This window comes from Ctenopharyngodon idella, chromosome 1, assembly GCF_019924925.1.
Source record: "Ctenopharyngodon idella isolate HZGC_01 chromosome 1, HZGC01, whole genome shotgun sequence".
Taxonomy (NCBI): Eukaryota; Metazoa; Chordata; class Actinopteri; order Cypriniformes; family Xenocyprididae; genus Ctenopharyngodon; species Ctenopharyngodon idella.
The window spans coordinates 596,973-618,595 of NC_067220.1; the positions used below are offsets into that span (position 1 = coordinate 596,973).

A 21,623-nucleotide genomic window follows, 5' to 3' on the forward strand; every position below is an offset into this window, starting at 1 on the left:
GTTGCGCAGACCTGGCAACCTTCCACTCCAAAGCCCCACCCCTTTCATGCACTCCGAAGTGCGCAGCCCCTGAATTGGGACACATCTAAAGAGACAGGAGTTGCACTTGCATGTCCGAGAGGCGTTTCAAAGATGGCCGCCGAGTGAAATGACTTGTATTAAGGGACTTTGATATAATATCTACAAGCTATCCGTTAGCATTCCCATTCATCTCAAATGACATTTGTTTGGCTGACTGACACATGCAGACCTGAAGTACCAGCTCTTTAAGCTCACATGCAGCAGATGTAGATGAGGAAACATTTGGGTGAACCAAGAGTAATATATTTGAAGTTCTTCCTGTAGAGGGCGCTAGCGCTGCGTTGCTTTATTCATTGATTATGATAAGACTAGTGATGTGAGAGTTCATTTATGAAATGATTTTGCACACCGAGGACATCTGCTGACCAAACAAAGACAAAGCTGACAAGCAAAGGAAAGACAGGCTGAATATTCTTATACGATATCCTTTACAATTTTCATAATATGTATAACTCAATGTGATGTTTTGTATATGCTGTATGTACACTAGAGCACAGTGTATTTTTTTTAAACCAAGCAAATTTATTTAAAAAAAATTGACACACACACACACACACACACACAGACACACACAAAGTACAATCCCATTTTACTTAACATATACACATAAATTGTACGAATATGACTCATATTGATGAATAAAAATGCCTATAAGGTCCGAAACTTTTCTTAATACAGTAAAATACAGTAATTTAAAAATATACAAAATAACACAAAGTGAAATGTGGCATTTTGGGGTTACTATGGTAAATACACAATATGCTACTAACATGAACCGCTAATGAAACATGGAAACTGCTGCTGATGAATAGAATGAACATCATCATTTCATGCCTCCCAGTTTACACACAACATCCCAGTTACGTGATTTACTTTATGCAGATCCGAGTTAGCCTCTCTCATTCTCCATCTTGGGAGCAGTTCTCTTCTACCTGTAAGTTTTGATGTTTTATCTTAATCCAAATAGGATTATGGTCATTTCCAATTGTATTATCTTTAAAAAAACATCCCATTGACTTATCCTTGCTAATTATTCTGAAACTATTGTCAATAGCTGACTCCTTTCCATGAACTGCATCATAGTCTCTCTCCCATCATTAGACATACTAATTGGTTGTCATCCATAAACTCTTCAATAATCATCTGTTTTTGTACTTTCCCACAATGTGTTATGAGCATTAATGTCTCAGCATACTATAATTTTGCCATTTCCCACCTCATATATACTATCAAGCATCTCTCTCTATAATTACTACCTTGTTGAATGAAAGTAATCACTCCAATTGCAGAACTACTATTTTTACGAGCTGCTGTATAACCATGAATTATAAAATCAAGTGATGGTTTTAACCAGGTTTCCTGTATACATGTGATGTTTGGTTTAACAGATAATTCTTTTATGAAATGTTTTAATTCTTGTCCATTGGCAATTAAACTTCTGACATTCCATTGTAAAATGGATAGTATCATCAATGCCCTCCTCCTCCACCACATGTTGACAGTGTTTCAGATATCTCTGCTGTTAGTTCTGCATTAATTAATTTGACTGATAGCTTCTCTATCCCTATAGGTACTTTTCTGCAGCTTTTGTGATTATCTTGATTCTCTCTGTTCTACTGTTTGTTTGTGCTGAGCAGCTGATAATCTTCCCCTTTGTGGTCGTGTTTAATTTAAAAATGGCGGATTTGGGCTGCTCTAGTTTTGATGTCACTGACGTCAGACGGCAACTATCATGTGACTGTGTAGCGCTGAAAAAGCCATTTGGAGGTCAACAGTGCCAGATTAGTAGTAAATAACCTATTAACAAAGCTGTCGTTGTCACGATCACCGTCTGTTCCTGTCAGTTCCTGGACTCCATTTCCCATAATCCTCCCTTCCAATCACCTGCACACTCCACACCAATCACCAAATGCCACACACACCTGCAGATCATTACCTGGACTATAAAGGACTTACACACACACCACCTCACGTCGAAGTCTTGATTTGCCCCGGTGATCAACTCTGAGCGTTTTCTTGTGGACTGTTTACCCTGTTACCGTTGGATTGTTTATTCTCTGTGACCCTTGCTGCCTGCCCTGATCTTTGCCTGTTTCCTGGACTGTGATTGTTTGCTGCCTGCCCTGATCCTTGCCTGTACCCTGATTCTGTTTGTCTGCCGCCTGCCTCGACCATTGCCTGTCCTTGTTTATGTTCCTGCCTTTGCCCCTGTCTACCTGTGTAAATACTGTTCTTAATAAAGCTTGCAAATGGATCCCCGCTCTGCCGACCGATCATTACAGTCGTATGACTTTAGAAGATTTTATTTCACATTGAAAATCACAGATCCACTTTAATTAATTAAAGAAAAGAAAAAATGATGCATTGGTTTGTAGTCACCAGCAGGTGGTGCAAAGAACACGCAAAGTATGACATCTTCATTTTTTATACTTCATTTTATACTGACAATATTTATACTGTATTTCACTTAAGCTCTAGCACTGATCTGTCTTATACTTTTAACTTGACATTGTGCAGTAGCAAATATTGTTAAACTATGTTCATCATTTGTAAGCCACTTTGGATAAAACCATCTGCTAAACAAATAAATGTGACTCGTGACACTCCTGTCAATCATTCAGAGCTCCACCCACAGAGAGACAGATCAAAGCTGTAAAATAATTTGCCATTTGTCCAAAACACTATGGCTTCTTCATCACATGCTGAAAAAAGAAAGATAGAATTAGAGAATGAATACATTAATATTTAATACACTTTAACTCCCGGGTTGGTATAAAATGACTTGAGTTACTTTATCTTAAACAGTAAATTATATTTAGCGTATCAGGTCTTCATCATTAAATCATAGTGTGTTGACCCATCACACCACAAACTATAATAATAATTATATTAGCATCTACAACAATAGATGCTAACAATAAAGATAAGATAACCACAACTATAGCTATATTAATGCCCACATGTGGATGGTACTGTAAAGATAACTATAACAATAACTATATTACCATCCACACCAATATATGATAACTATATTAGCGTCCACACCAATGGAAGATAACTATAACATTAACTTACTGGTAAATTTTCATAAACAGGTTCGATCAACTTAACATCAGAAGCTTGACGTCTCGTATGATAAGGTCTGGAACGATTCATCTTTGCCATTAAAGAAAAAAACACAAAATAAATAACTATATTAATGTCCACACCAACTGATGATAATTATAACAATAAAGGGTTAGTTCACCCAAAAATGAAAATAATGTCATTTATTACTCACCCTCATGCCGTTCCACACCCGTAAGACCTTCGTTCATCTTCGGAAAGCATATTAAGATATTTTTGTTGAAATCCGATGGCTCAGTGAGGCCTACATAGCCAGCAATGACATTTCCTCTCTCAAGATCCATTAATGTACCAAAAAACATATTTAAATGAGTTCATGTGAGTATAGTGGTTCAATATTAATATTATAAAGCAACGAGAATATTTTTGGTGCGCCAAAAAAAACCCCCAAAATAACGACTTACATAGTGATGGCCGATTTCAAAACACTGCTTCATGAAGCTTCAGATCATTATGAATCAGCGTGTTAAATCAGCGGTCCGGAGCGCCAAAAAGTCACATGATTTCAGCAGTTTGGCGGTTTGACACGCGATCCGAATCATGATTCGACACGCTGATTCATAACGCTCCGAAGCTTCCTGAAGCAGTGTTTTGAAATCGGCCAGCACTATATGTCATTATTTTGGGTTTTTTTGGCGCACCAAAAATATTCTCGTCGCTTTATAATATTAATATTGAACCACTGTACTCACATGAACTGATTTAAATATGTTTTTAATACATTAATGGATCTTGAGAGAGGAAATGTCATTGCTGGCTATGTAGGCCTCACTGAGCCATCGGATTTAAACAAAAATATCTTAATTTGTGTTCCGAAGATTAATGAAGGTCTTACGGGTGTGGAACGGCATGAGGGTGAGTAATAAATGACATTATTTTTATTTTTGGGTGAACTAACCCTTTAACGTACCATTACGTTTTCATAAACAGGTTCATTCGACTCAACATCAGAAGCTTGACTTCTGTCAGGATGAGGTCTGGACTGATTCATCTTTGCCATTAAAAGAGAAAACAGAAGGAATAACTGACACAATATAAAGTCACAACAGCATTCAGACTTTCAATCTTTTCATTAGTACATTTCCCTGATCAGTAAACTAACCATAACCAAACTCATTTTTCTCACCTGAGACTCCAGTGTGTCATTTCTCTTTTTTATCCTGCTTCTCCTTAAAAACAATATGGGAAAATATTTCAAATATCTTCATTGGTCAACTTTGTGTATAATTATTCTTATTCATTTCTATTATGAAAAAAAAAAAATCTACAATACAGTTAAATACAGTGGGTACGGAAAGTATTCAGACCCCCTTAAATATTTCACTCTTTGTTATATTGTAGCATTTGCTAAAATCATTTAAGTTCTTTTTTTTTTTCCTCATTAATGTACACACAGCACCCCATATTGACAGAAAAACACAGAATTGTTGACATTTTTGCAGATTTATTAAAAAAGAAAAACTGAAATATCACATGGTCCTAAGTATTCAGACCCTTTGCTGTGACACTCATATATTTAACTCAGGTGCTGTCAATTTCTTCTGATCATCCTTGAGATGGTTCTACACCTTCATTTGAGTCCAGCTGTGTTTGATTATACTGACTGGACTTGATTAGGAAAGCCACACACCTGTCTATATAAGACCTTACAGCTCACAGTGCATGTCAGAGCAAATGAGAATCATGAGGTCAAAGGAACTGCCTGAAGAGCTCAGAGACAGAATTGTGGCAAGGCACAGATCTGGCCAAGGTTACAAAAAAATTTCGACTGCACTTAAGGTTTCTAAGAGCACAGTGGCCTCCATAATCCTTAAATGGAAGACGTTTGGGACGACCAGAACCCTTCCTAGAGCTGGCCGTCCGGCCAAACTGAGCTATCGGGGGAGAAGAGCCTTGGTGAGAGAGGTAAAGAAGAACCCAAAGATCACTGTGGCTGAGCTCCAGAGATGCAGTCGGGAGATGGGAGAAAGTTGTAGAAAGTCAACCATCACTGCAGCCCTCCACCAGTCGGGGCTTTATGGCAGAGTGGCCCGACGGAAGCCTCTCCTCAGTGCAAGACACATGAAAGCCCGCATGGAGTTTGCTAAAAAACACCTGAAGGACTCTCTGGTCTGATGAGACCAAGATAGAACTTTTTGGCCTTAATTCTAAGCGGTATGTGTGGAGAAAACCAGGCACTGCTCATCACCTGTCCAATACAGTCCCAACAGTGAAGCATGGTGGTGGCAGCATCATGCTGTGGGGGTGTTTTTCAGCTGCAGGGACAGGACGACTGGTTGCAATCGAGGGAAAGATGAATGCGGACAAGTACAGGGATATCCTGGACGAAAACCTTATCCAGAGTGCTCAGGATCTCAGACTGGGCCGAAGGTTTACCTTCCAACAAGACAATGACCCTAAGCACACAGCTAAAATAACGAAGGAGTGGCTTCACAACAACTCCGTGACTATTCTTGAATGGCCCAGCCAGAGCCCTGACTTAAACCCAATTGAGCATCTCTGGAGAGACCTAAAAATGGCTGTCCACCAACGTTTACCATCCAACCTGACAGAACTGGAGAGGATCTGCAAGGAGGAATGGCAGAGGATCCCCAAATCCAGGTGTGAAAAACTTGTTGCATCTTTCCCAAAAAGACTCATGGCTGTATTAGATCAAAAGGGTGCTTCTACTAAATACTGAGCAAAGGGTCTGAATACTTAGGACCATGTGATATTTCAGTTTTTCTTTTTTAATAAATCTGCAAAAATGTCAACAATTCTGTGTTTTTCTGTCAATATGGGGTGCTGTGTGTACATTAATGAGGAAAAAAAATGAACTTAAATGATTTTAGCAAATGGCTGCAATATAACAAAGAGTAAATTTAAGGGGGTCTGAATACTTTCCGTACCCACTGTACCTACAATAAAAAAATCACACACAGCATCTTACCAAACGAGCAACATCGTAAGGACAACTGCAGCTCCACAAACCACTCCAATGGACATGTACAATATCACCAGACGTTCTACAAAAAAAGTAAATTAATTTGCATCACTTTAGAAAGAGTAAAGTAAGTATATGAGCTGCTCTACCTTTAACAGTCACAGTTACAGCGTCTGATCTCTGAGATCCATGTTGATTGTGAGCCTGACAGTAGAAGCGTCCACTCTGTAGTGCACTGAAACTCTGTCCAGATCCAACAGCTGAGCTTTCATTCTCCTTAAACCAGCTGAAGTTCAGAGCAGGAGGGTTTGAATCACTGCTGCAGATCAGAGTCACTGAATCTCCTGACACTATTTCACCAGATCCATTTATCAATACTGAAACGCTCCTGGGAGGATCTAAAACGGATACAATTGAAAATGCTGGAAAATTGTGGATTTGGATGTGAACAATGTGCAGATGATCATTAACTCACACATGACGTTTAAAGTCACAGCATCAGAGTATTTCTCTCCATGTTGATTTCTGGATCTACACTTGTATTCTCCACTGTCATCAGAGCTGATCTTTGAGATGCTGTAGATTCTTCCAGATCCTACAAACGTTCCTCCTTTAAACCAGCTGATTTCTGCAGGAGGGTTTGAATCACTGCTGCAGATCAGAGTCACTGAATCTCCCGACACTATTTCACCAGATGGACTGATAGACACTGAGACGCTCTTTGGAGGATCTAAAAGGACAACAGTTAAATCATCTCATTCAAACACAATCTCTAGTGTTTTTTTTTTGTGTGTGTGTGTGTGTTTTTTTAAAGTACAAATGAATCTGTACTCACACATGACATTGAGCTCAACAGCAGGAGAGGTGTGATTGTGTCCGTGTACAGCACAGCTATATCTGCCTGCATCCTCTCTTCTGACTGACTGCAGCAGGAGTTCATTGTTTCTGTCTCTTCTCTCAGTTACTAGCTGTGAGTTTCTGTACCAGATGAATGTTGCTCTGTCAGTCAGAGTGCAGCTGCTTTTACATGTCAGACGGACTGAATCTCCCTCTGTCACTCTCTCAGGAGACTCCACCTGAAGATCTGAACACAACACACACATTATATCTAGTGCTGCTGTCATACACTGATTATTATTCAACATAATGTACAGAAGAAGAGAGAAACCTCATGAAAGTCACCTGTGACAGTAAAAGTCACTCCTGGTTTACCAATCCATTTGTCTTTATCAGTGGTGAATCTGAAATAGTACTTGTGTGAATCCTTCAGTGTCACATGACTCAGTCTGATGGTGCAGTTCTGCTGTTTATCTCCCAGATACTGAAGCCTCTGACTATATTCAGGGTCCTCAGACAGATCTGGAGGTTCTACACCTTCCTGTAATGGCCCTTTGGTCCAGAACATGTTCTTGATCTGATATCCAGTAGGGTATTTATAAGTGCAGCTCATTATCACTGATGAGTCCTTTAGTGCACAGATGTGTGAAGGACTGTAACTCACACCCCAATCAGCACTAGAAACCCCTGAAACCAGAATTCATAGAGTGAAGAAAACAACATCTGCTTTTGTACAAAGAATGTTGGGGAGGGAAATTGCTTACAGTTTCCTCTTTAGTCATTCACTCACCGTGAATCATGAGCAGAAAGATCAGAGGAAGAGGAGGAGCCATTCTGACTGACATCAGAGCAACACCTACAACAAATGAACAGTGGCTTATTTCTGCTGTCATGAATCAGAAGTTTTAAACTTGATTTTAGTCTACTTTTTATACGATAATACATAATAAACGTAAATATTATCATTAGTTCACTGCCTGTGGTGGTGTTTATTGAGGTTTGGTTTAGAAATAGTTTAAAGAAGCTAATTTATCACACATTCTCCATTTTCTCAAGTTCCTTTTTCCAGCTAGTGCAAATCGAGCCTCTAGAATGCAAAGTGAACCTTATACACACAACAAAACACACACAATCCTGCTCTAATCGATGATCAATAGTCAGTATTTGCAATTGTTCTATTACATCTACAAGCAAAACATGGCCAAACACTAAACACTTACACAACCACTACAATAAAAGAAGCAGAAAAACGAAGATTAAATAAAAATCTATTCATTTTATCATGCTTGTCCTCAAATAAATGTCTTTCCTGTTGAAGACCGGATAGAATTTTAAACACAGGTTGCTGTCGTAGTACTAAATGATAAAGCTTTTAACCAAAGCTGTATTTACTGACTGAGCTCAGAAATCGTGTTAAATATATTATTAAACAACATTTTATTTCCAAAAATTAGACCAAACAGTGTATTTAGATCAGGGGTTCTCTACTCTTTCCTGCAGAGTTTTGCTCCAAATCTAATCAAACACAAGCTAATCGAGGTCTACAGGTCTACTAGAAAGATATAGGCAGTGAATTTGATGAAGGTTGGAGCTAAACTCTGCAGGAGAGTGGATTTCGAGGGCCAGAATTATATCTTACCCCTTCATGTTTTCACCGTATGCTAAAATACTTTCAATTTTCATTCCAATCTACACTCCATACCCCATAATTACAACACAAACAGCAGCTTTGAACATTTTTCAAAACAGAATCATTCACACCATTAAAAAATAAAGTTAATTTAACAGAAAGCTGTTTGATGATAATGAATCTAAAGAACGATTAGTAAATGATGCTCTTACCTTTTTTTGCCAGCACTAAAATGACCGGGTTGAAACAGCACTGGGTTTTTCACACTCTAAAATACATGTGGTTAACACCTCTGTGGTCTAATTCATGACACTTCACCTAGTGCTGGTTTAGTTTATCATTTCAAAAGAGTAACATCACAGAGAACACATCAGACTAAAGACATAAAATAAAAGTTAAACTGAGAGAAACTCTACACCGGTTCTCAGAGATGCTCATTTTATAATGTTTTCAAACTTATCTGCATCTTCCTAAAGAACTAATAACATAATTTCTTCATTGTGCTTTTGATAAACTTTGACTGGCAATTTGGTAATAAACAATAAGAACTTGCTGATTAAGTACTAGAATATCACAGATGCTTCCTCTGAATGTCTAAACATCAATCTTATGAGATCTTCTAAGCTTATTTTTCTAATAGTGGCCGTGTGTCCCTTCATAGTGTCTGATTCTCTGTTGTCTCTAAGTCTAAATATGGTCGTAGATACAGTTTTGTATCCATATATTTGTATTTAACTTAGTCCAACTTCGAACTAGCAGCATCTTTCAGTGTGACCCTTGTAAGAGACGGGCCGTTTCCGAAATCATCCCCTATACCCTTTCACCATTCACATTTTAAAAGCACTGGCATGTAACTTTCCTCCCATCTTGTATATATATATTTTTTCATCACGTGTCCCTTTAGGTGCTCAGAAGAAGTAAGCAGTAAACCCTAACCCTGTTAAAATAGTCACACTTGCGGTCTTTGCACTTGAGCCCTTGTCTACTAACATGATGTAATTCCTGTATTTGGCCCAAGTGTTCAAGTAGGTGTGAAGACTGCAAGTGTGTGTAGAGCTTTTGATAACCTGATGTACAAATGCAAGTGTTTACACGGTTTTAATTTGATTACAATATCTAATTTAACTTAGTTTGGAATATTTTCCTCAACAATTTGGGGAACGTGAGTTCCTGAATATGATGCATGATGGGATACACAAAGCATATTTGAGTGTTTGTAAAGGGCACTGAGTGCTGACGTCTTTCACACCTGGGACAGCCTTGCACACTTCCTGTCACATGCAAACGCTCTCAAATAGCCACAACCTCAAGAGTGGGTATTTGGACAGGCCCACCGTAGTCCACTTAAAAGAGTGAATAAAGACGATTGAGCACCATTTTCTGCACCAGTCACCATTCTATTGTACACTCATTATTGCGGTGCATTATGGGATTGAATTAGCACTCTCTTTGCCACTACAAATGTCTGTACCCTAAAATAGTGCACTATAAGGGTGAAGTTGCTTCCTCTGGCTGAGGAATGATTTCAGAACACATCCATGGACAGATGAGTGGTGACGTCATAGATGATGCTGATGAACTGTGAATATCTCAAGGAGGTAAAAAATATTTTAAGAATGTCTTTATTATACCTATAAGCTATTCTTTAACATTCCCATTAATCTCAAATGACATATGTTTGGCTGACTGACGCATACAGACCTGAAGTACCACAAGCCACTTCCTCTATTCATAACTCCTGTAAAAGATTTGCTTTTATAGATTTAGGAGGAGTCAGGTAGGCATATAATATTCTCTTCTTTGATTATATTATCTCAGGGTCTACTCTGATCACTACCGTACCCCCTAGGCCAGGGGTGTCAAACTCATTTTAGGTTGAGGGCCGGATTGGAAAAAAATAACCATGTGCAGGCTGAAATAATAATAAAAAAATAAAATAAAATAAATAAATAAATAAATAAAAAAACCTTAGTGTGCTGATAGTTGCATTAATATTAACCATATAAACAACAAATTAATTTGCAAGAAAACTAGTACACTGCTCCTTAAAACTGCATTTGTTTTTTAGATTTTTAAAATAATGCTTTATTTAATATTTTTTTATTAGTGATGCACCTATTTTTATTTTTCATGTAGCTCTTTGATATTAGAGGCAAACAATGCATTTTTGTTACAATCCCAAAAAAGATGTTATGCACATGAGCATGAGCAGGTGTTTTTAATTTAAATTACTGTATAATTTCAAGATTAACAGCAAGAACAGCATGGTGTGACTTTAGCTTTGTGAACTTATGCTACATAAGATACCTGCACAAAACAAAATCAGCAGATGGGCTGAATGAAAATGCAAATTCACTCTCTGACAGTAGGTGGCGCTTATGGACCAGCAGTGACATAGCGTTTCCATGGTTACCGCTATACACAAAGCAGCGCTTTTCGATAAATAGGCTACTAACCAGGGCTGTTCGATTCCGGATTTTTTGGAATCGATTCCGATTCCTGTTTCTGGAATCGAAAGAATCGATTCCAAGAATCAATTCCTTACTGTTATTTTCTATTCTTTTTTTTTTTTTTTTTTAATACCAACACCGTGTCTAACATTGTCTTTACACATATAAACTTTTATTTTAGGGCCTTTACACATATGCTACCTAGGCTACCTAAATCTGACTAACCACAATCGTTAGTAATTTATTGAGCAGTTACATTCCCGTCTTTTAAACCTTCAAATTGATCTGCTTATGTATCTGACGTAAAATGGTGCGTCAGATTAGTTAATTGTTACCTGATCCTCCTCTGTCACCTCCTAACATGTTTTATCATTGGGGATGTTGTTTTATTATATTCCAACCTTTGGAATCGACTCTCAATTCCCAATGCCTCGGAATCGATTCTTTTTGGAATCGATTCCCAGCCCTACTACTAACGTTACTTTATACGGAGATAAGAGGAAAAGCCATCAAAACTTTTCTGAAGACAGTTCCCTTCAGAGATACATTCATATCAACCCCAGTTTAATATTTCTATTATTCTTCCTATTTTTCGCGAACAGTGAGCTTGTGCATGGTAGAGTATTTTGGGAAATTAAGCACTTTGTTTGCATGCCCGGAATAAAGATTAACCAAAATAAAACTAAAAAACGTTTGGATTTATGACCAGTGGACTAGGTCATCTCTATTTTTTTTTTTTATTATAGTTCAAATCATCCCGCGGGCCGGATTGGACACCTTTGTGGGCCTATGGTTCAGATATCAACAAAGCCTACCTGGGTGGGGTGGGTTAGCCTTCCGTTCAGTGCACCACTGTTGGCTCTTTCGGCGGTGGACAGGGGTCAGCATGGGCACCCTGACTGGTCTGCGGCTATGCAGCCCCATACGCAACAATCTGTGATGCACTGTGTATTCTGACACCTTTCTATCAGAACCAGCATTAACTTCTTGAGCAATTTGAGCTACAGTAGCCTGTCTGTTGGATCGGACCACACGGGCCAGCCTTTACTCCCCACGTGCATCAATGAGCCTTGTCCGCCCATGACCCTGTCGCCGGTTCACCACTGTTCCTTCCTTGGACCACTTTTGATAGATACTGACCACTGCAGACCGGGAACACCCCACAAGAGCTGCAGTTTTGGAGATGCTCTGACCCAGTCGTCTAGCCATCACAATTTGGCCACCCACAATTATATGCCACCCACTAACAGGTGCCGTGATGAAGAGATGATCAGTGTTATTCACTTCACCTGTCAGTGCTCATAATGTTATGCCTGATCGGTGTACATCGGCTTTAATATATCAGCCAAATTTTCTTATCTGGCTGATAATGATAACATTAAAAATTAACATATATTGGCCCGATATGGTGGCCAATATATCATGCATCCATAGAACTAACCCTTGAAGAACTTTGTTCTCTCACACCGGACTTGTGTGTGTATGTGAGGTAAACAGGGAAAGGATGGTGTGTTCATAAATATGGTATTTATGAGCTGAATTCACATGAATGTCACCACAAATTTGTAGATACAAGTGGGTAGCTTGGGATTATCTTTCAGCCTCAATGTTTACGAGTTAGATATATATATATAGCCGGCACAGACTATCCTCAGTGTCACTGTGTCACAGTGTCACTTTTCTGTACATGCATAAGATATGATGATGTGAGCAATATTTCAACACAGCCTATTGATCATGCTTAATAATAGATACAAACACATGGATACAATGTATACAAACACAGTATTTATTGTTAGTTCAACGATATAGGCTTCAACTATAGAATTTTGTAACTTGCATATGCAATTTTATTATTTCCTTCATGTTCTTACAAATAGACTTTGGCCTATTTAATGTCAAATATGCTCATATACTTAATTGTATGCGTAAGCTAAAAAAATAAACATTTAATACAACACCTTGAACAAGTGAAACGTGCATTTCTTTGTATGAAACCCAATAGGACATTTAACCCTCTGGTCCTTTTGGTTTAGGGGTCACACTTGGCTTCTTCAAAAATGATCGAAGCCTTAAAATGTAACCTTTTTTCGCCCCAGAAAACCAATGAAATATATTTCTGTTCAATACTATTTTTGACTATTATTCAGAATTTTTAGGATATTGTATGATACCATGCAATATTTATAACATTTTTATTAGCTATTTTTCCCCATTGAAAATAATACACAATTTGTTTCTATTATTATGATTTATTTATTTATTTATTTATTTTTCAATTAAAGCACCCATGTCAAAATAGAGACGAGGCATTTAAAATCCAATTCTTTGAAGGTATATTAGTGCCATCTGGTGGGAGTAAAAAAGAAAAACTTTTGTATGCCATGGTGTAACCACTAGATTCCTATATAGTTCTATATAAAGTGGCTTATAAATTATCAAGTGTTATTAGACATAAATACTTATTTTTATTAAGATGTGGATTTGGATTTATATTTAGACATTCTCAAAGACTAATTTTGGTCAAGGTTTCTTGTTTCTTTGAGTTTTCGTATTTCCCATTCATTTCCTATGGCGGTCGTTTTTGACCGCGAAGGAGCCAAGTGTGACTATATTTTTACGACCTTTTAACATATCCGAATCATATCCATGATTTTGTTGTGTGTTCACATAGCTAATACATAGTTTCATCCCATTTCGATGAAGCAAAAAATTTAAAAATTTAAAAACGTGAAAATTTTCAGTCATTTTTGACCGAAAAATATTGCTAAAATAATAATTTAAAAACATATTTAACCAGCTCGTAATCAACAAATAAACAACAAATGATCAACTTAAAACACTAAAACTACTGGCTCTTAAGCCCCTTGTTTCATGGATTTTCTGCAGAAAGACTTCGGTCATCCCTAAAAACAAAATTAATATGATTAATGTGAATAATTTCTTTACTTTGACAAATGCGAAATAAATATAATTTGAGCACATAATTTATATTCTGTTATAATTAATACAAAGCATACAGTCAGTTCATCACAAAGCCGTAAAAATATGTCGTAAAAATACAAATTTTATTCTTTAACTGACTTAATTCTGTAGTTATTTTTTTGTCATCTCACCTCATACTCGTGCATTGCAGATCTTCTTTTCATCATTTTTCTTTGACTATCAAAAAGGAAACACAAATAAGTAGTTTCATAATTAATTAATAACCAAATATATTTCTGCATTATTTAAAAGTATATTATATTATATTATATTATATTATTTACAACATTATAAATAGTATGATGATGATGATGAATAATCCTCCAGATGTCGCTGCGAACACAGTCACATTCCTACCAGCATCATGATGAACTGAAAGAGGAAGATCATCATGATTAACTCTCCAAACTGATGAATGATGTGAAGATACAGGAGTGTGTTAATAAAAGCTTCACCTGTGACAGTTACAGCGTCTGATCTCTGAGATCCATGTTGATTGTGAGCCTGACAGTAGAAGCGTCCACTCTGTAGTGCACTGAAACTCTGTCCAGATCCAACAGCTGAGCTTTCATTCTCCTTAAACCAGCTGAAGTTCAGAGCAGGAGGGTTTGAATCACTGCTGCAGATCAGAGTCACTGAATCTCCTGACACTATTTCACCAGATGGACTGATGGAGATCACTGGATTCACTGGAGGATCTACAGGAGAAATATTTGAAATACTGAAGCACTGTTAAAGTTAAAGTTAATAAGATAATTTTGTTAATACCTGAGTGTTAATTGACCAGTAGTAAAGACACCTGATGTTAACAAGCAAAACAATTTAAAACACAATCTTAAATCACTATTATGGAGATCAACGCTTGCTTTAGATGGGTTTATGAACCTTGAATTTTTAACATTAAATTTGGTCTGGCTGTTGTACCGGAGTTATAACAGCCAAGAGAAAATGTGATCAGGTGCTGATGGTTTTGACATAACCATCAATTGCCTTAAATCACATTTAGAGCCTAATCCAGAGCTAGGCAAATTTGGTCCTAGAGAACCACTGTCCTGCACAGTTCCAAACTTAATCAAACACACCTGAACAAGCTAATCAATGTCTTATTTTTTATTTATTTTTTTTATAATGTTCAGCTCTTTAGGACCAAACTTGCACAACTACTTTGTAGAGTGGGCCTGAAGGATAGTATCTGCCACTTTTTGTAGCAGACCTCAGAGTTCCTCCTGGTCCCATCCAGGAACCAAACATGGAGGTTCCAGAGGTCCGGGCACGGGTGCCAAATCATGCCCTCTCTCTCAGGGGGATCCACCAGGGAGGAAGAACCAACATCTGAATGAGGTCTGCGAACCAGGTCTGATTGGGCCAGTATTAGGGCTGCATGATATTTCGTTTTAGCATCGAAATCATATATAGATGTCAAGTATAGGGATCGTTAATCCACACGGTCCAGACACCACGCAAGTCAAAATGCCCATAAACTATCAAATATCCTCATAAACACAGTTGCTTATGGCTTAGGTGAACTAAACAATTGAAAAAGTATTTTGGATCCACATATTCGGTCTTACGTGACAGAGACCCCTGATGCTTTCTGTCATAAATGTTAATCAAACAACAAAATTTAAAAAAAAGTATGTAGTTTTAACACAGATTAATTATATTTAATTTATACAGATTATGTAGTGTTATTTTCATTTGATTATTCAGTTTCTGTACCTGAATACTGTCAGACTTGCCTGAAAAATATAAAGCAAAAATATTCACTCACCTACAAAATCACCCCAATCATCGTAGAATGCTTAATTCTTTCAAAATAGAGCTATTCAAGTCATCTGGTGATTATTTATTTATTTATTTATTTATTTATTTATTTTAATATTGCAACATGCAGTAGACAGCATTTGAAGTGGATCAAACCCTTTCATCAAAGTTGTCCTAAAACCTTCTTCTTAGGACAACTAAGTTCTAAGGACAACTTTGATTAACTTTTTTGATCCACTTCAAATGTTGACTACTGTATATTGCAGAAATACACTAAATATCGCAATGTCAGCTTTTTCCAATATCGTGCAGCACCAGTATTGTGCAACTATCAGAACCTGACTTTAGCCTCTTCAGAGTCTAAAGGACTAGATGGTGGGAGGGTTGTGACGTGACGCAAGCGAATATCACCCTACCGGTTGATATAAGACACCGTCACTGTATTGACCATACAGACCAACACGTGCTTGCCCTGAATCCAAGGATGAAGCCTCTTCAGGGCCAAAAGCACTGTCAACAACTCTTGGCAGTTGTCTAGGTCCCTAAAACTGCATGCCCATTGCACAAAGTGCACCAGGCCACCTTGGAGGCATCTGTCATGACAACGACCTGGAAACCCGTTGCAGGGGCACCCTGGCCCGTAGGAATGCAAGATCTATCCAAGGGCTGAATATAGTACGACGACGCTGCCATGTAATTGATACATGGTGTGTCCCGATGCGCCATGCCCATCTCAGAACCCGGTCGTGCAACAAATTCTCAAGCGGTCTCATATGCATCATCCCTAGCGGTGTGACTGTGGCTGAGGATGTCATATGCCCCAGAAGCCTATGAGAAAGTTTTAGATTGACCACCATTTTGTGCTTAAACAGATACAAGCATTTCAGAAGTGCACTAGCACATTCCTCTGAGAGACTTGCCATCATGGAGACTGAGTCCAGCTCCACACAGAGAAAAGAGATGCTCTGCACAGGGGAGTGCTTGCTCTTCTCCCAGCTAACTCGAAGCCCCAGCTGGGGCTCGTTGTGCACCATTAAGTTCTGACCACAGACCGACCGGCTCAGAACCGCCATAGGAGAAAAAACTGAAACGGTGTCTGAAACGGTTCTGTTGCCACAACTCTGTGCTGGGCCATCAATATGAGGGCCACGAGCACCAAGAGTGAATGTATGTGTGTGACCCAGAGAAAGAGGAAATTGCGCCATGTGGGCCAGTGGAGCAAACTCTCCCGTCCCTCCGCCGGGAGACCCAGTCCTGGGCTGTGCAGGACAGTGTGCCCTCCTCCTCCTCTGGGTTGCTCGTATCAGGATCTCTTTGTACCCTTACGGGATTTTTAGTGGCCTGAGGACGAGCTGGCATTTCCACCTGCTTGCGACAGGGCCTCTGCTGTTGTTAAGGCCTGGCTGCTGGTCCGGGCTCTCCTTAATCCTGGTCAGCAGCATTGTAAATTTTCGCCACTAGGGACGAAGAAATCAAGTTCTCTGCAAAGGCACATCTTCAAGCTTGTCCTTGGCGTACATCCCCAAGGCCTCGTACCCGGGGGTAGAAGAACCAGGATGGGGAGCATCAAAGGAGACTCTGGGCCTCTTAAAGAAGTACCTGAGTTTAGAGCACATTGTGCTGATGTTCATGTTCTCACAGTGAGAACATGAGCCATCCACAAAGGCTGCTTCAATGTGGGCACGGCCTAAACACTGAACACTGTCCGTCCGAGGCCGAGACAACCTGATTGCACCCAGAAGAGGAACACGGTCAGAAAGACAACACTAACTGCCTTGAACTGCTCTTTAAGAGGAATTCACTCTTTCAGAAGGGGACAAACAAACAAATCTTCTTGGAACAGAGGAGAGAAACACCGCTGATCTGTACAGGGCTGCAAGCTATCATTGAGCTGCAAAGAACTGAACTGTCTGAGCAATGCACGGTGGGCCCTTTTATACCCGTATGCTGGAAGTGGGGCCGGGTCTGAGCATGCAAATTCAGCTTGACTTTAAAGTCACCGCTTCAGAGTATTTCTCTCCATGTTCATTGCTGGCAGTACACTTGTATTCTCCACTGTGATCAGAGCTGATCTTTGAGATGTTGTAGATTCTTCCAGATCCTACAAACGTTTCTCCTTTAAACCAGCTGATTTCTGCAGGAGGGTTTGAATCACTGCTGCAGATCAGAGTCACTGAATCTCCTGACACTATTTCACCAGATGGACTGATGGAGATCACTGGATTTTCTGGAGGATCTACAGGAAAACATATTTGAAAGATTAGACATTAAAAATGTGAAGATGGTCATGGGTCGCCTGATCATGACTGCCACAAACATAAACAAAACATAAATAGTCCAGGCCTGGTCCTCTCTCATGGCTCCTCCCTTTATGCTTCTGAAGCTCCTCCATGAGAGATACAAGATCGGTGCAGCACGCAGGTGATGCTCCTTAGCAATCACACCACCGGCCTCGCACAGTTCACTCATGGCTTTTGCCCTGCCCTGCTTGTCATATACAAAAAGAAAATACATTTATACTTACACCTGACATTGAGTTGAACAGCAGGAGATCTGTAACTGTGTCCATCTACACCACAGCTATATCTGTCTGTATCTTCTCTGCTGACTCTCCTGAGGATGAGCTGGTTTCCAATAATTCCTGTAGTTACTAGCTGTGAGTCTCTGTACCAGATGAATGTTGCTCTGTCAGTCAGAGTGCAGCTGCTTTTACATGTCAGACGGACTGAATCTCCCTCTGTCACTCTCTCAGGAGACTGAGACACCTGAAGATCTGAACACAACACACACATTATATCTAGTGCTGCTGTCATACACTGATTATTATTCAACATAATGCACAGAAGAAGAGAGAAACCTCATGAAAGTCACCTGTGACGGCAAGATACACTCCTGGATAACCATTTGAAATTCCGATAGGTGTAATGAAGCTGCAGTAGTACTCATTGACATCGTTCAGTGTCACATGACTCAGTCTGATGGCGCAGCACAACTGGTAATGTCCACAAGAGTAAACCATCTGACTGTACTTAGGGTCCTCAGACAAATCTGGTGGCTCTACGTTATTCATTACATTTGTTTTGGTCCAGAACACTTTCATGATCTGATATCCAGACGGGTAAGTGCAGGTCATTTCCACTGTTGAGTCCTTTAGGGCACAGATGTGTGAAGGACTGTAACTCACATACCAACTATACTGGCCATGAGCTCCTGAAACACATCAAAGGGATAGTTCACCCAAAAAGTTCCTCATGTTGTCCTCAATATCGTTCATGCTGTCATAAACTTGTACATTATTATTTTAATTTAACATGGCACATTTTAGTGTGGGAGAGACAATTAAGTAACCTTTCAATTTTTTAATTTTAGCTGTGACTAAAGTTTACATAATATATCATTTTTTTATTAATCCAAAAAAAAAAAAAAAAAAAAAACGTGAAAAGTGATACAACAGGGGTCCACTGATTGGCAGACCCCCAACTAAAGATAGTCACAATTAACAGGTTTATTTAATAACCGACTAAGCAACATTTGTTAATTCTCCAATGACTCACTGTGAATCATGAGCAGAATCACCAGAGCAAGAGGAGGAGCCATTCTGACGCACATCGCTACGAGAAAAATAAGATAACACACAGATCAAGAGAAAAACATAGTCTTTAGCTTTAAAACCATTTCCATAAATCACCATCTGTTCATTGTGGTTTGAGAATATTTCTCATTGTTCTCCACAACAGTATTAATCAGACTATATTTGTTTGTTTTATTTCACAAAATTTAAAACATAATACAGAAAAGTCCAAAAAAAGACTAATTCATACACATTTCAAAATAGTTGAGGATAAAATACACAAAAAAAGCCTTAGGCTTATTTCCATTGTGGTCCTCAGTATCTTAAAAAAACTGGATGAACAAATCATTAATGGAGTGCAATTCACATCACGTTCAGAAACTCAGTACACACAAACTTCAAAGTTCAAACATCAATGATAAAACAACCATTTTTTTTACTTCCTTTCTAAAAATACTCTTAACTTGTATCTCTTGGATACACCTAGGTAATTTACTCCAAGCAACAGAGCTAGTAAATAAAAATCAGATTTTTTTCCCATTTCACTCTTAAACCTACAAGGATATATATAATTTCTACTTGCCCTTGTAGAATGGCAGTGAACCTCTCTTACAAATACATAATATTCTAACAGATACTTTGGAACCATTTTCTTTAATATCTTAAACACCATTACTAGTTTTAAAAAAAATTGCCATTTTTTCTACTTTTAAAAAACTAATTTTCCTATAATGTTCCTCTCGCAAATGCATCCGTGGGTGTACTTTCAAAATAACCCTACACAACTTATTTTGAGCAGTTTGCAATTTATTCACATTATTAACCAGAGTAACTCTCACCATGTTCTGGTGACTCTGATCTCCAGCAGGCATTAAACTGAAGAATTTCTCACGGTTACAGTTTATTTTAAAATGCTTGCAACAAAAAGGTTCCTTCCCCTTTCTTGACTCTTGCCCACACGAGCAGTGATGCAACAATTCAGACAGAATTTTGAATGGTCAGTGAATTCAAATGTTTTGACATGCAGAAAGCTTTGCGTAACACTTGCTTAAATTTAGAGTAGGGGTGGTCAGGCTCTATAATGAAACTCCACTCTTTCTTTCTTTCTACTCTTGAATCAATAATAATAAAAAAATCTAAAATATTTCAAGACATTTATTAAATAAGAGTGAATGGTCACTTTGACCACAGACAAATGCACCATCCTTTTATTTTTAAAATAACATCCCAGTGCTGCCCACACTGCTGAGAGTGGCATTTTGATAAATATGTAAATCTGATCATAGCGATGTTATGTTTTCAAAAGCTCTGCAATTCAGCACTACACATCGTTTTGTTTTATTATTTTTTATAACTTTTTTATACAATAGTTTGCTTTAAATCAAGCAGCTTTATAGTATGGAAAAATAAAAACAGTGGAAACTTATTTTTTTTCTATAAATTGGCCCTCCAGTGTGTTCATGTTTACGTTCATGACTTCAACAAACTGAACAGAAGAATTGAACCACAGAATGTTTACGCAACAAGGAAGGCGGAGCCTCAGAGCCACACCTACCTATTACATAATCGCCAAAGACCAATGGTAGTAGGGTATTTACCAGCCAAATCATGTCCTCGCTCAAAATCGGGTCTATACCAAGTGATCCCATTGGCTAAAATTATTTTCAATAGACACTCTCAGTGTTGCCAATTTAACTATTTTGTCACTAGATTTAGCGGCATCCCCAACCCTTTTGAGACTTTTTTTCAAAAGACTAGCGACAAATCTAGCAACTTTTTGGACAACTCTTATAGATTCAGAGACTTGCCCTCTGACCTAGCACAGCATACATATACCCAATTAGACTGATAGCTTAGTTAATCCAAAATTGTTTATTTTGTTTGCAAAACTGTCATTGCACAGAGTCACCAGTCAGAACTAATGATGGAATAGATCCGTTGAAGAAGTTTTTCAAAGCTCTGCGATGGAGGAGTTGCATATTTAAGTATTCAAACATTTTATTATTATAGAGTATTTATCAATGAGTATGGCAATAATTGTTACATTAGCATGAATAGGAATGGCAAAGTAAACTGCTGAAAAGCAGCTGCGGCTCTGTTTTTATTTTACTTTATTTACCACAGGCGTGTTTACTATGCGGTTGCGCGTGGCAAATTAAGTGCACAAGATAAGACCGCTACATTTCAATTATTAAGACGATAGATTAAGAACACATTTACACATAGTTAACCAAACCATAATTTATTTTCATATTG

General features: G+C 38.4%; 2 protein-coding genes and 1 long non-coding RNA gene across 3 annotated transcripts in view; 1 reads left to right on the forward strand and 2 right to left on the reverse strand.

Annotated features, from left to right (window-relative positions):
* LOC127500450 (B-cell receptor CD22-like) overlaps positions 1-7,819 on the reverse strand; it is a 101,791-nt gene extending 93,972 nt beyond the window's left edge. The window contains exons 1-5 of the mRNA XM_051871550.1: positions 7,758-7,819; positions 7,313-7,654; positions 6,966-7,214; positions 6,606-6,860; positions 6,280-6,528 (exon numbers count right to left, since the gene is read on the reverse strand). Of these exons, the coding sequence (XP_051727510.1) occupies positions 6,280-6,528; positions 6,606-6,860; positions 6,966-7,214; positions 7,313-7,654; positions 7,758-7,812 (1,150 nt within the window). The 5' untranslated portion in view covers positions 7,813-7,819. The remainder of the gene's footprint in view (positions 1-6,279; positions 6,529-6,605; positions 6,861-6,965; positions 7,215-7,312; positions 7,655-7,757) is intronic.
* The window catches only part of LOC127500827 (uncharacterized), a 69,130-nt gene extending 50,558 nt beyond the window's left edge, over positions 1-18,572 (forward strand). The window contains exon 3 of the long non-coding RNA XR_007926449.1: positions 18,470-18,572. This is a non-coding gene — a long non-coding RNA (uncharacterized LOC127500827). The remainder of the gene's footprint in view (positions 1-18,469) is intronic.
* LOC127499800 (B-cell receptor CD22-like) lies at positions 12,857-19,510 on the reverse strand. Its single transcript, XM_051870441.1, has 7 exons — positions 19,351-19,510; positions 18,668-19,006; positions 18,321-18,569; positions 14,488-14,730; positions 14,317-14,404; positions 14,164-14,209; positions 12,857-13,953 (listed from the first exon to the last, which is right to left on the reverse strand). Exons 1-7 carry the CDS (start codon positions 19,403-19,405, stop codon positions 13,948-13,950), a joined length of 1,026 nt encoding a protein of 341 aa, XP_051726401.1. The 5' UTR covers positions 19,406-19,510; the 3' UTR covers positions 12,857-13,947.
* Positions 19,511-21,623: the final 2,113 nt, after the last annotated feature.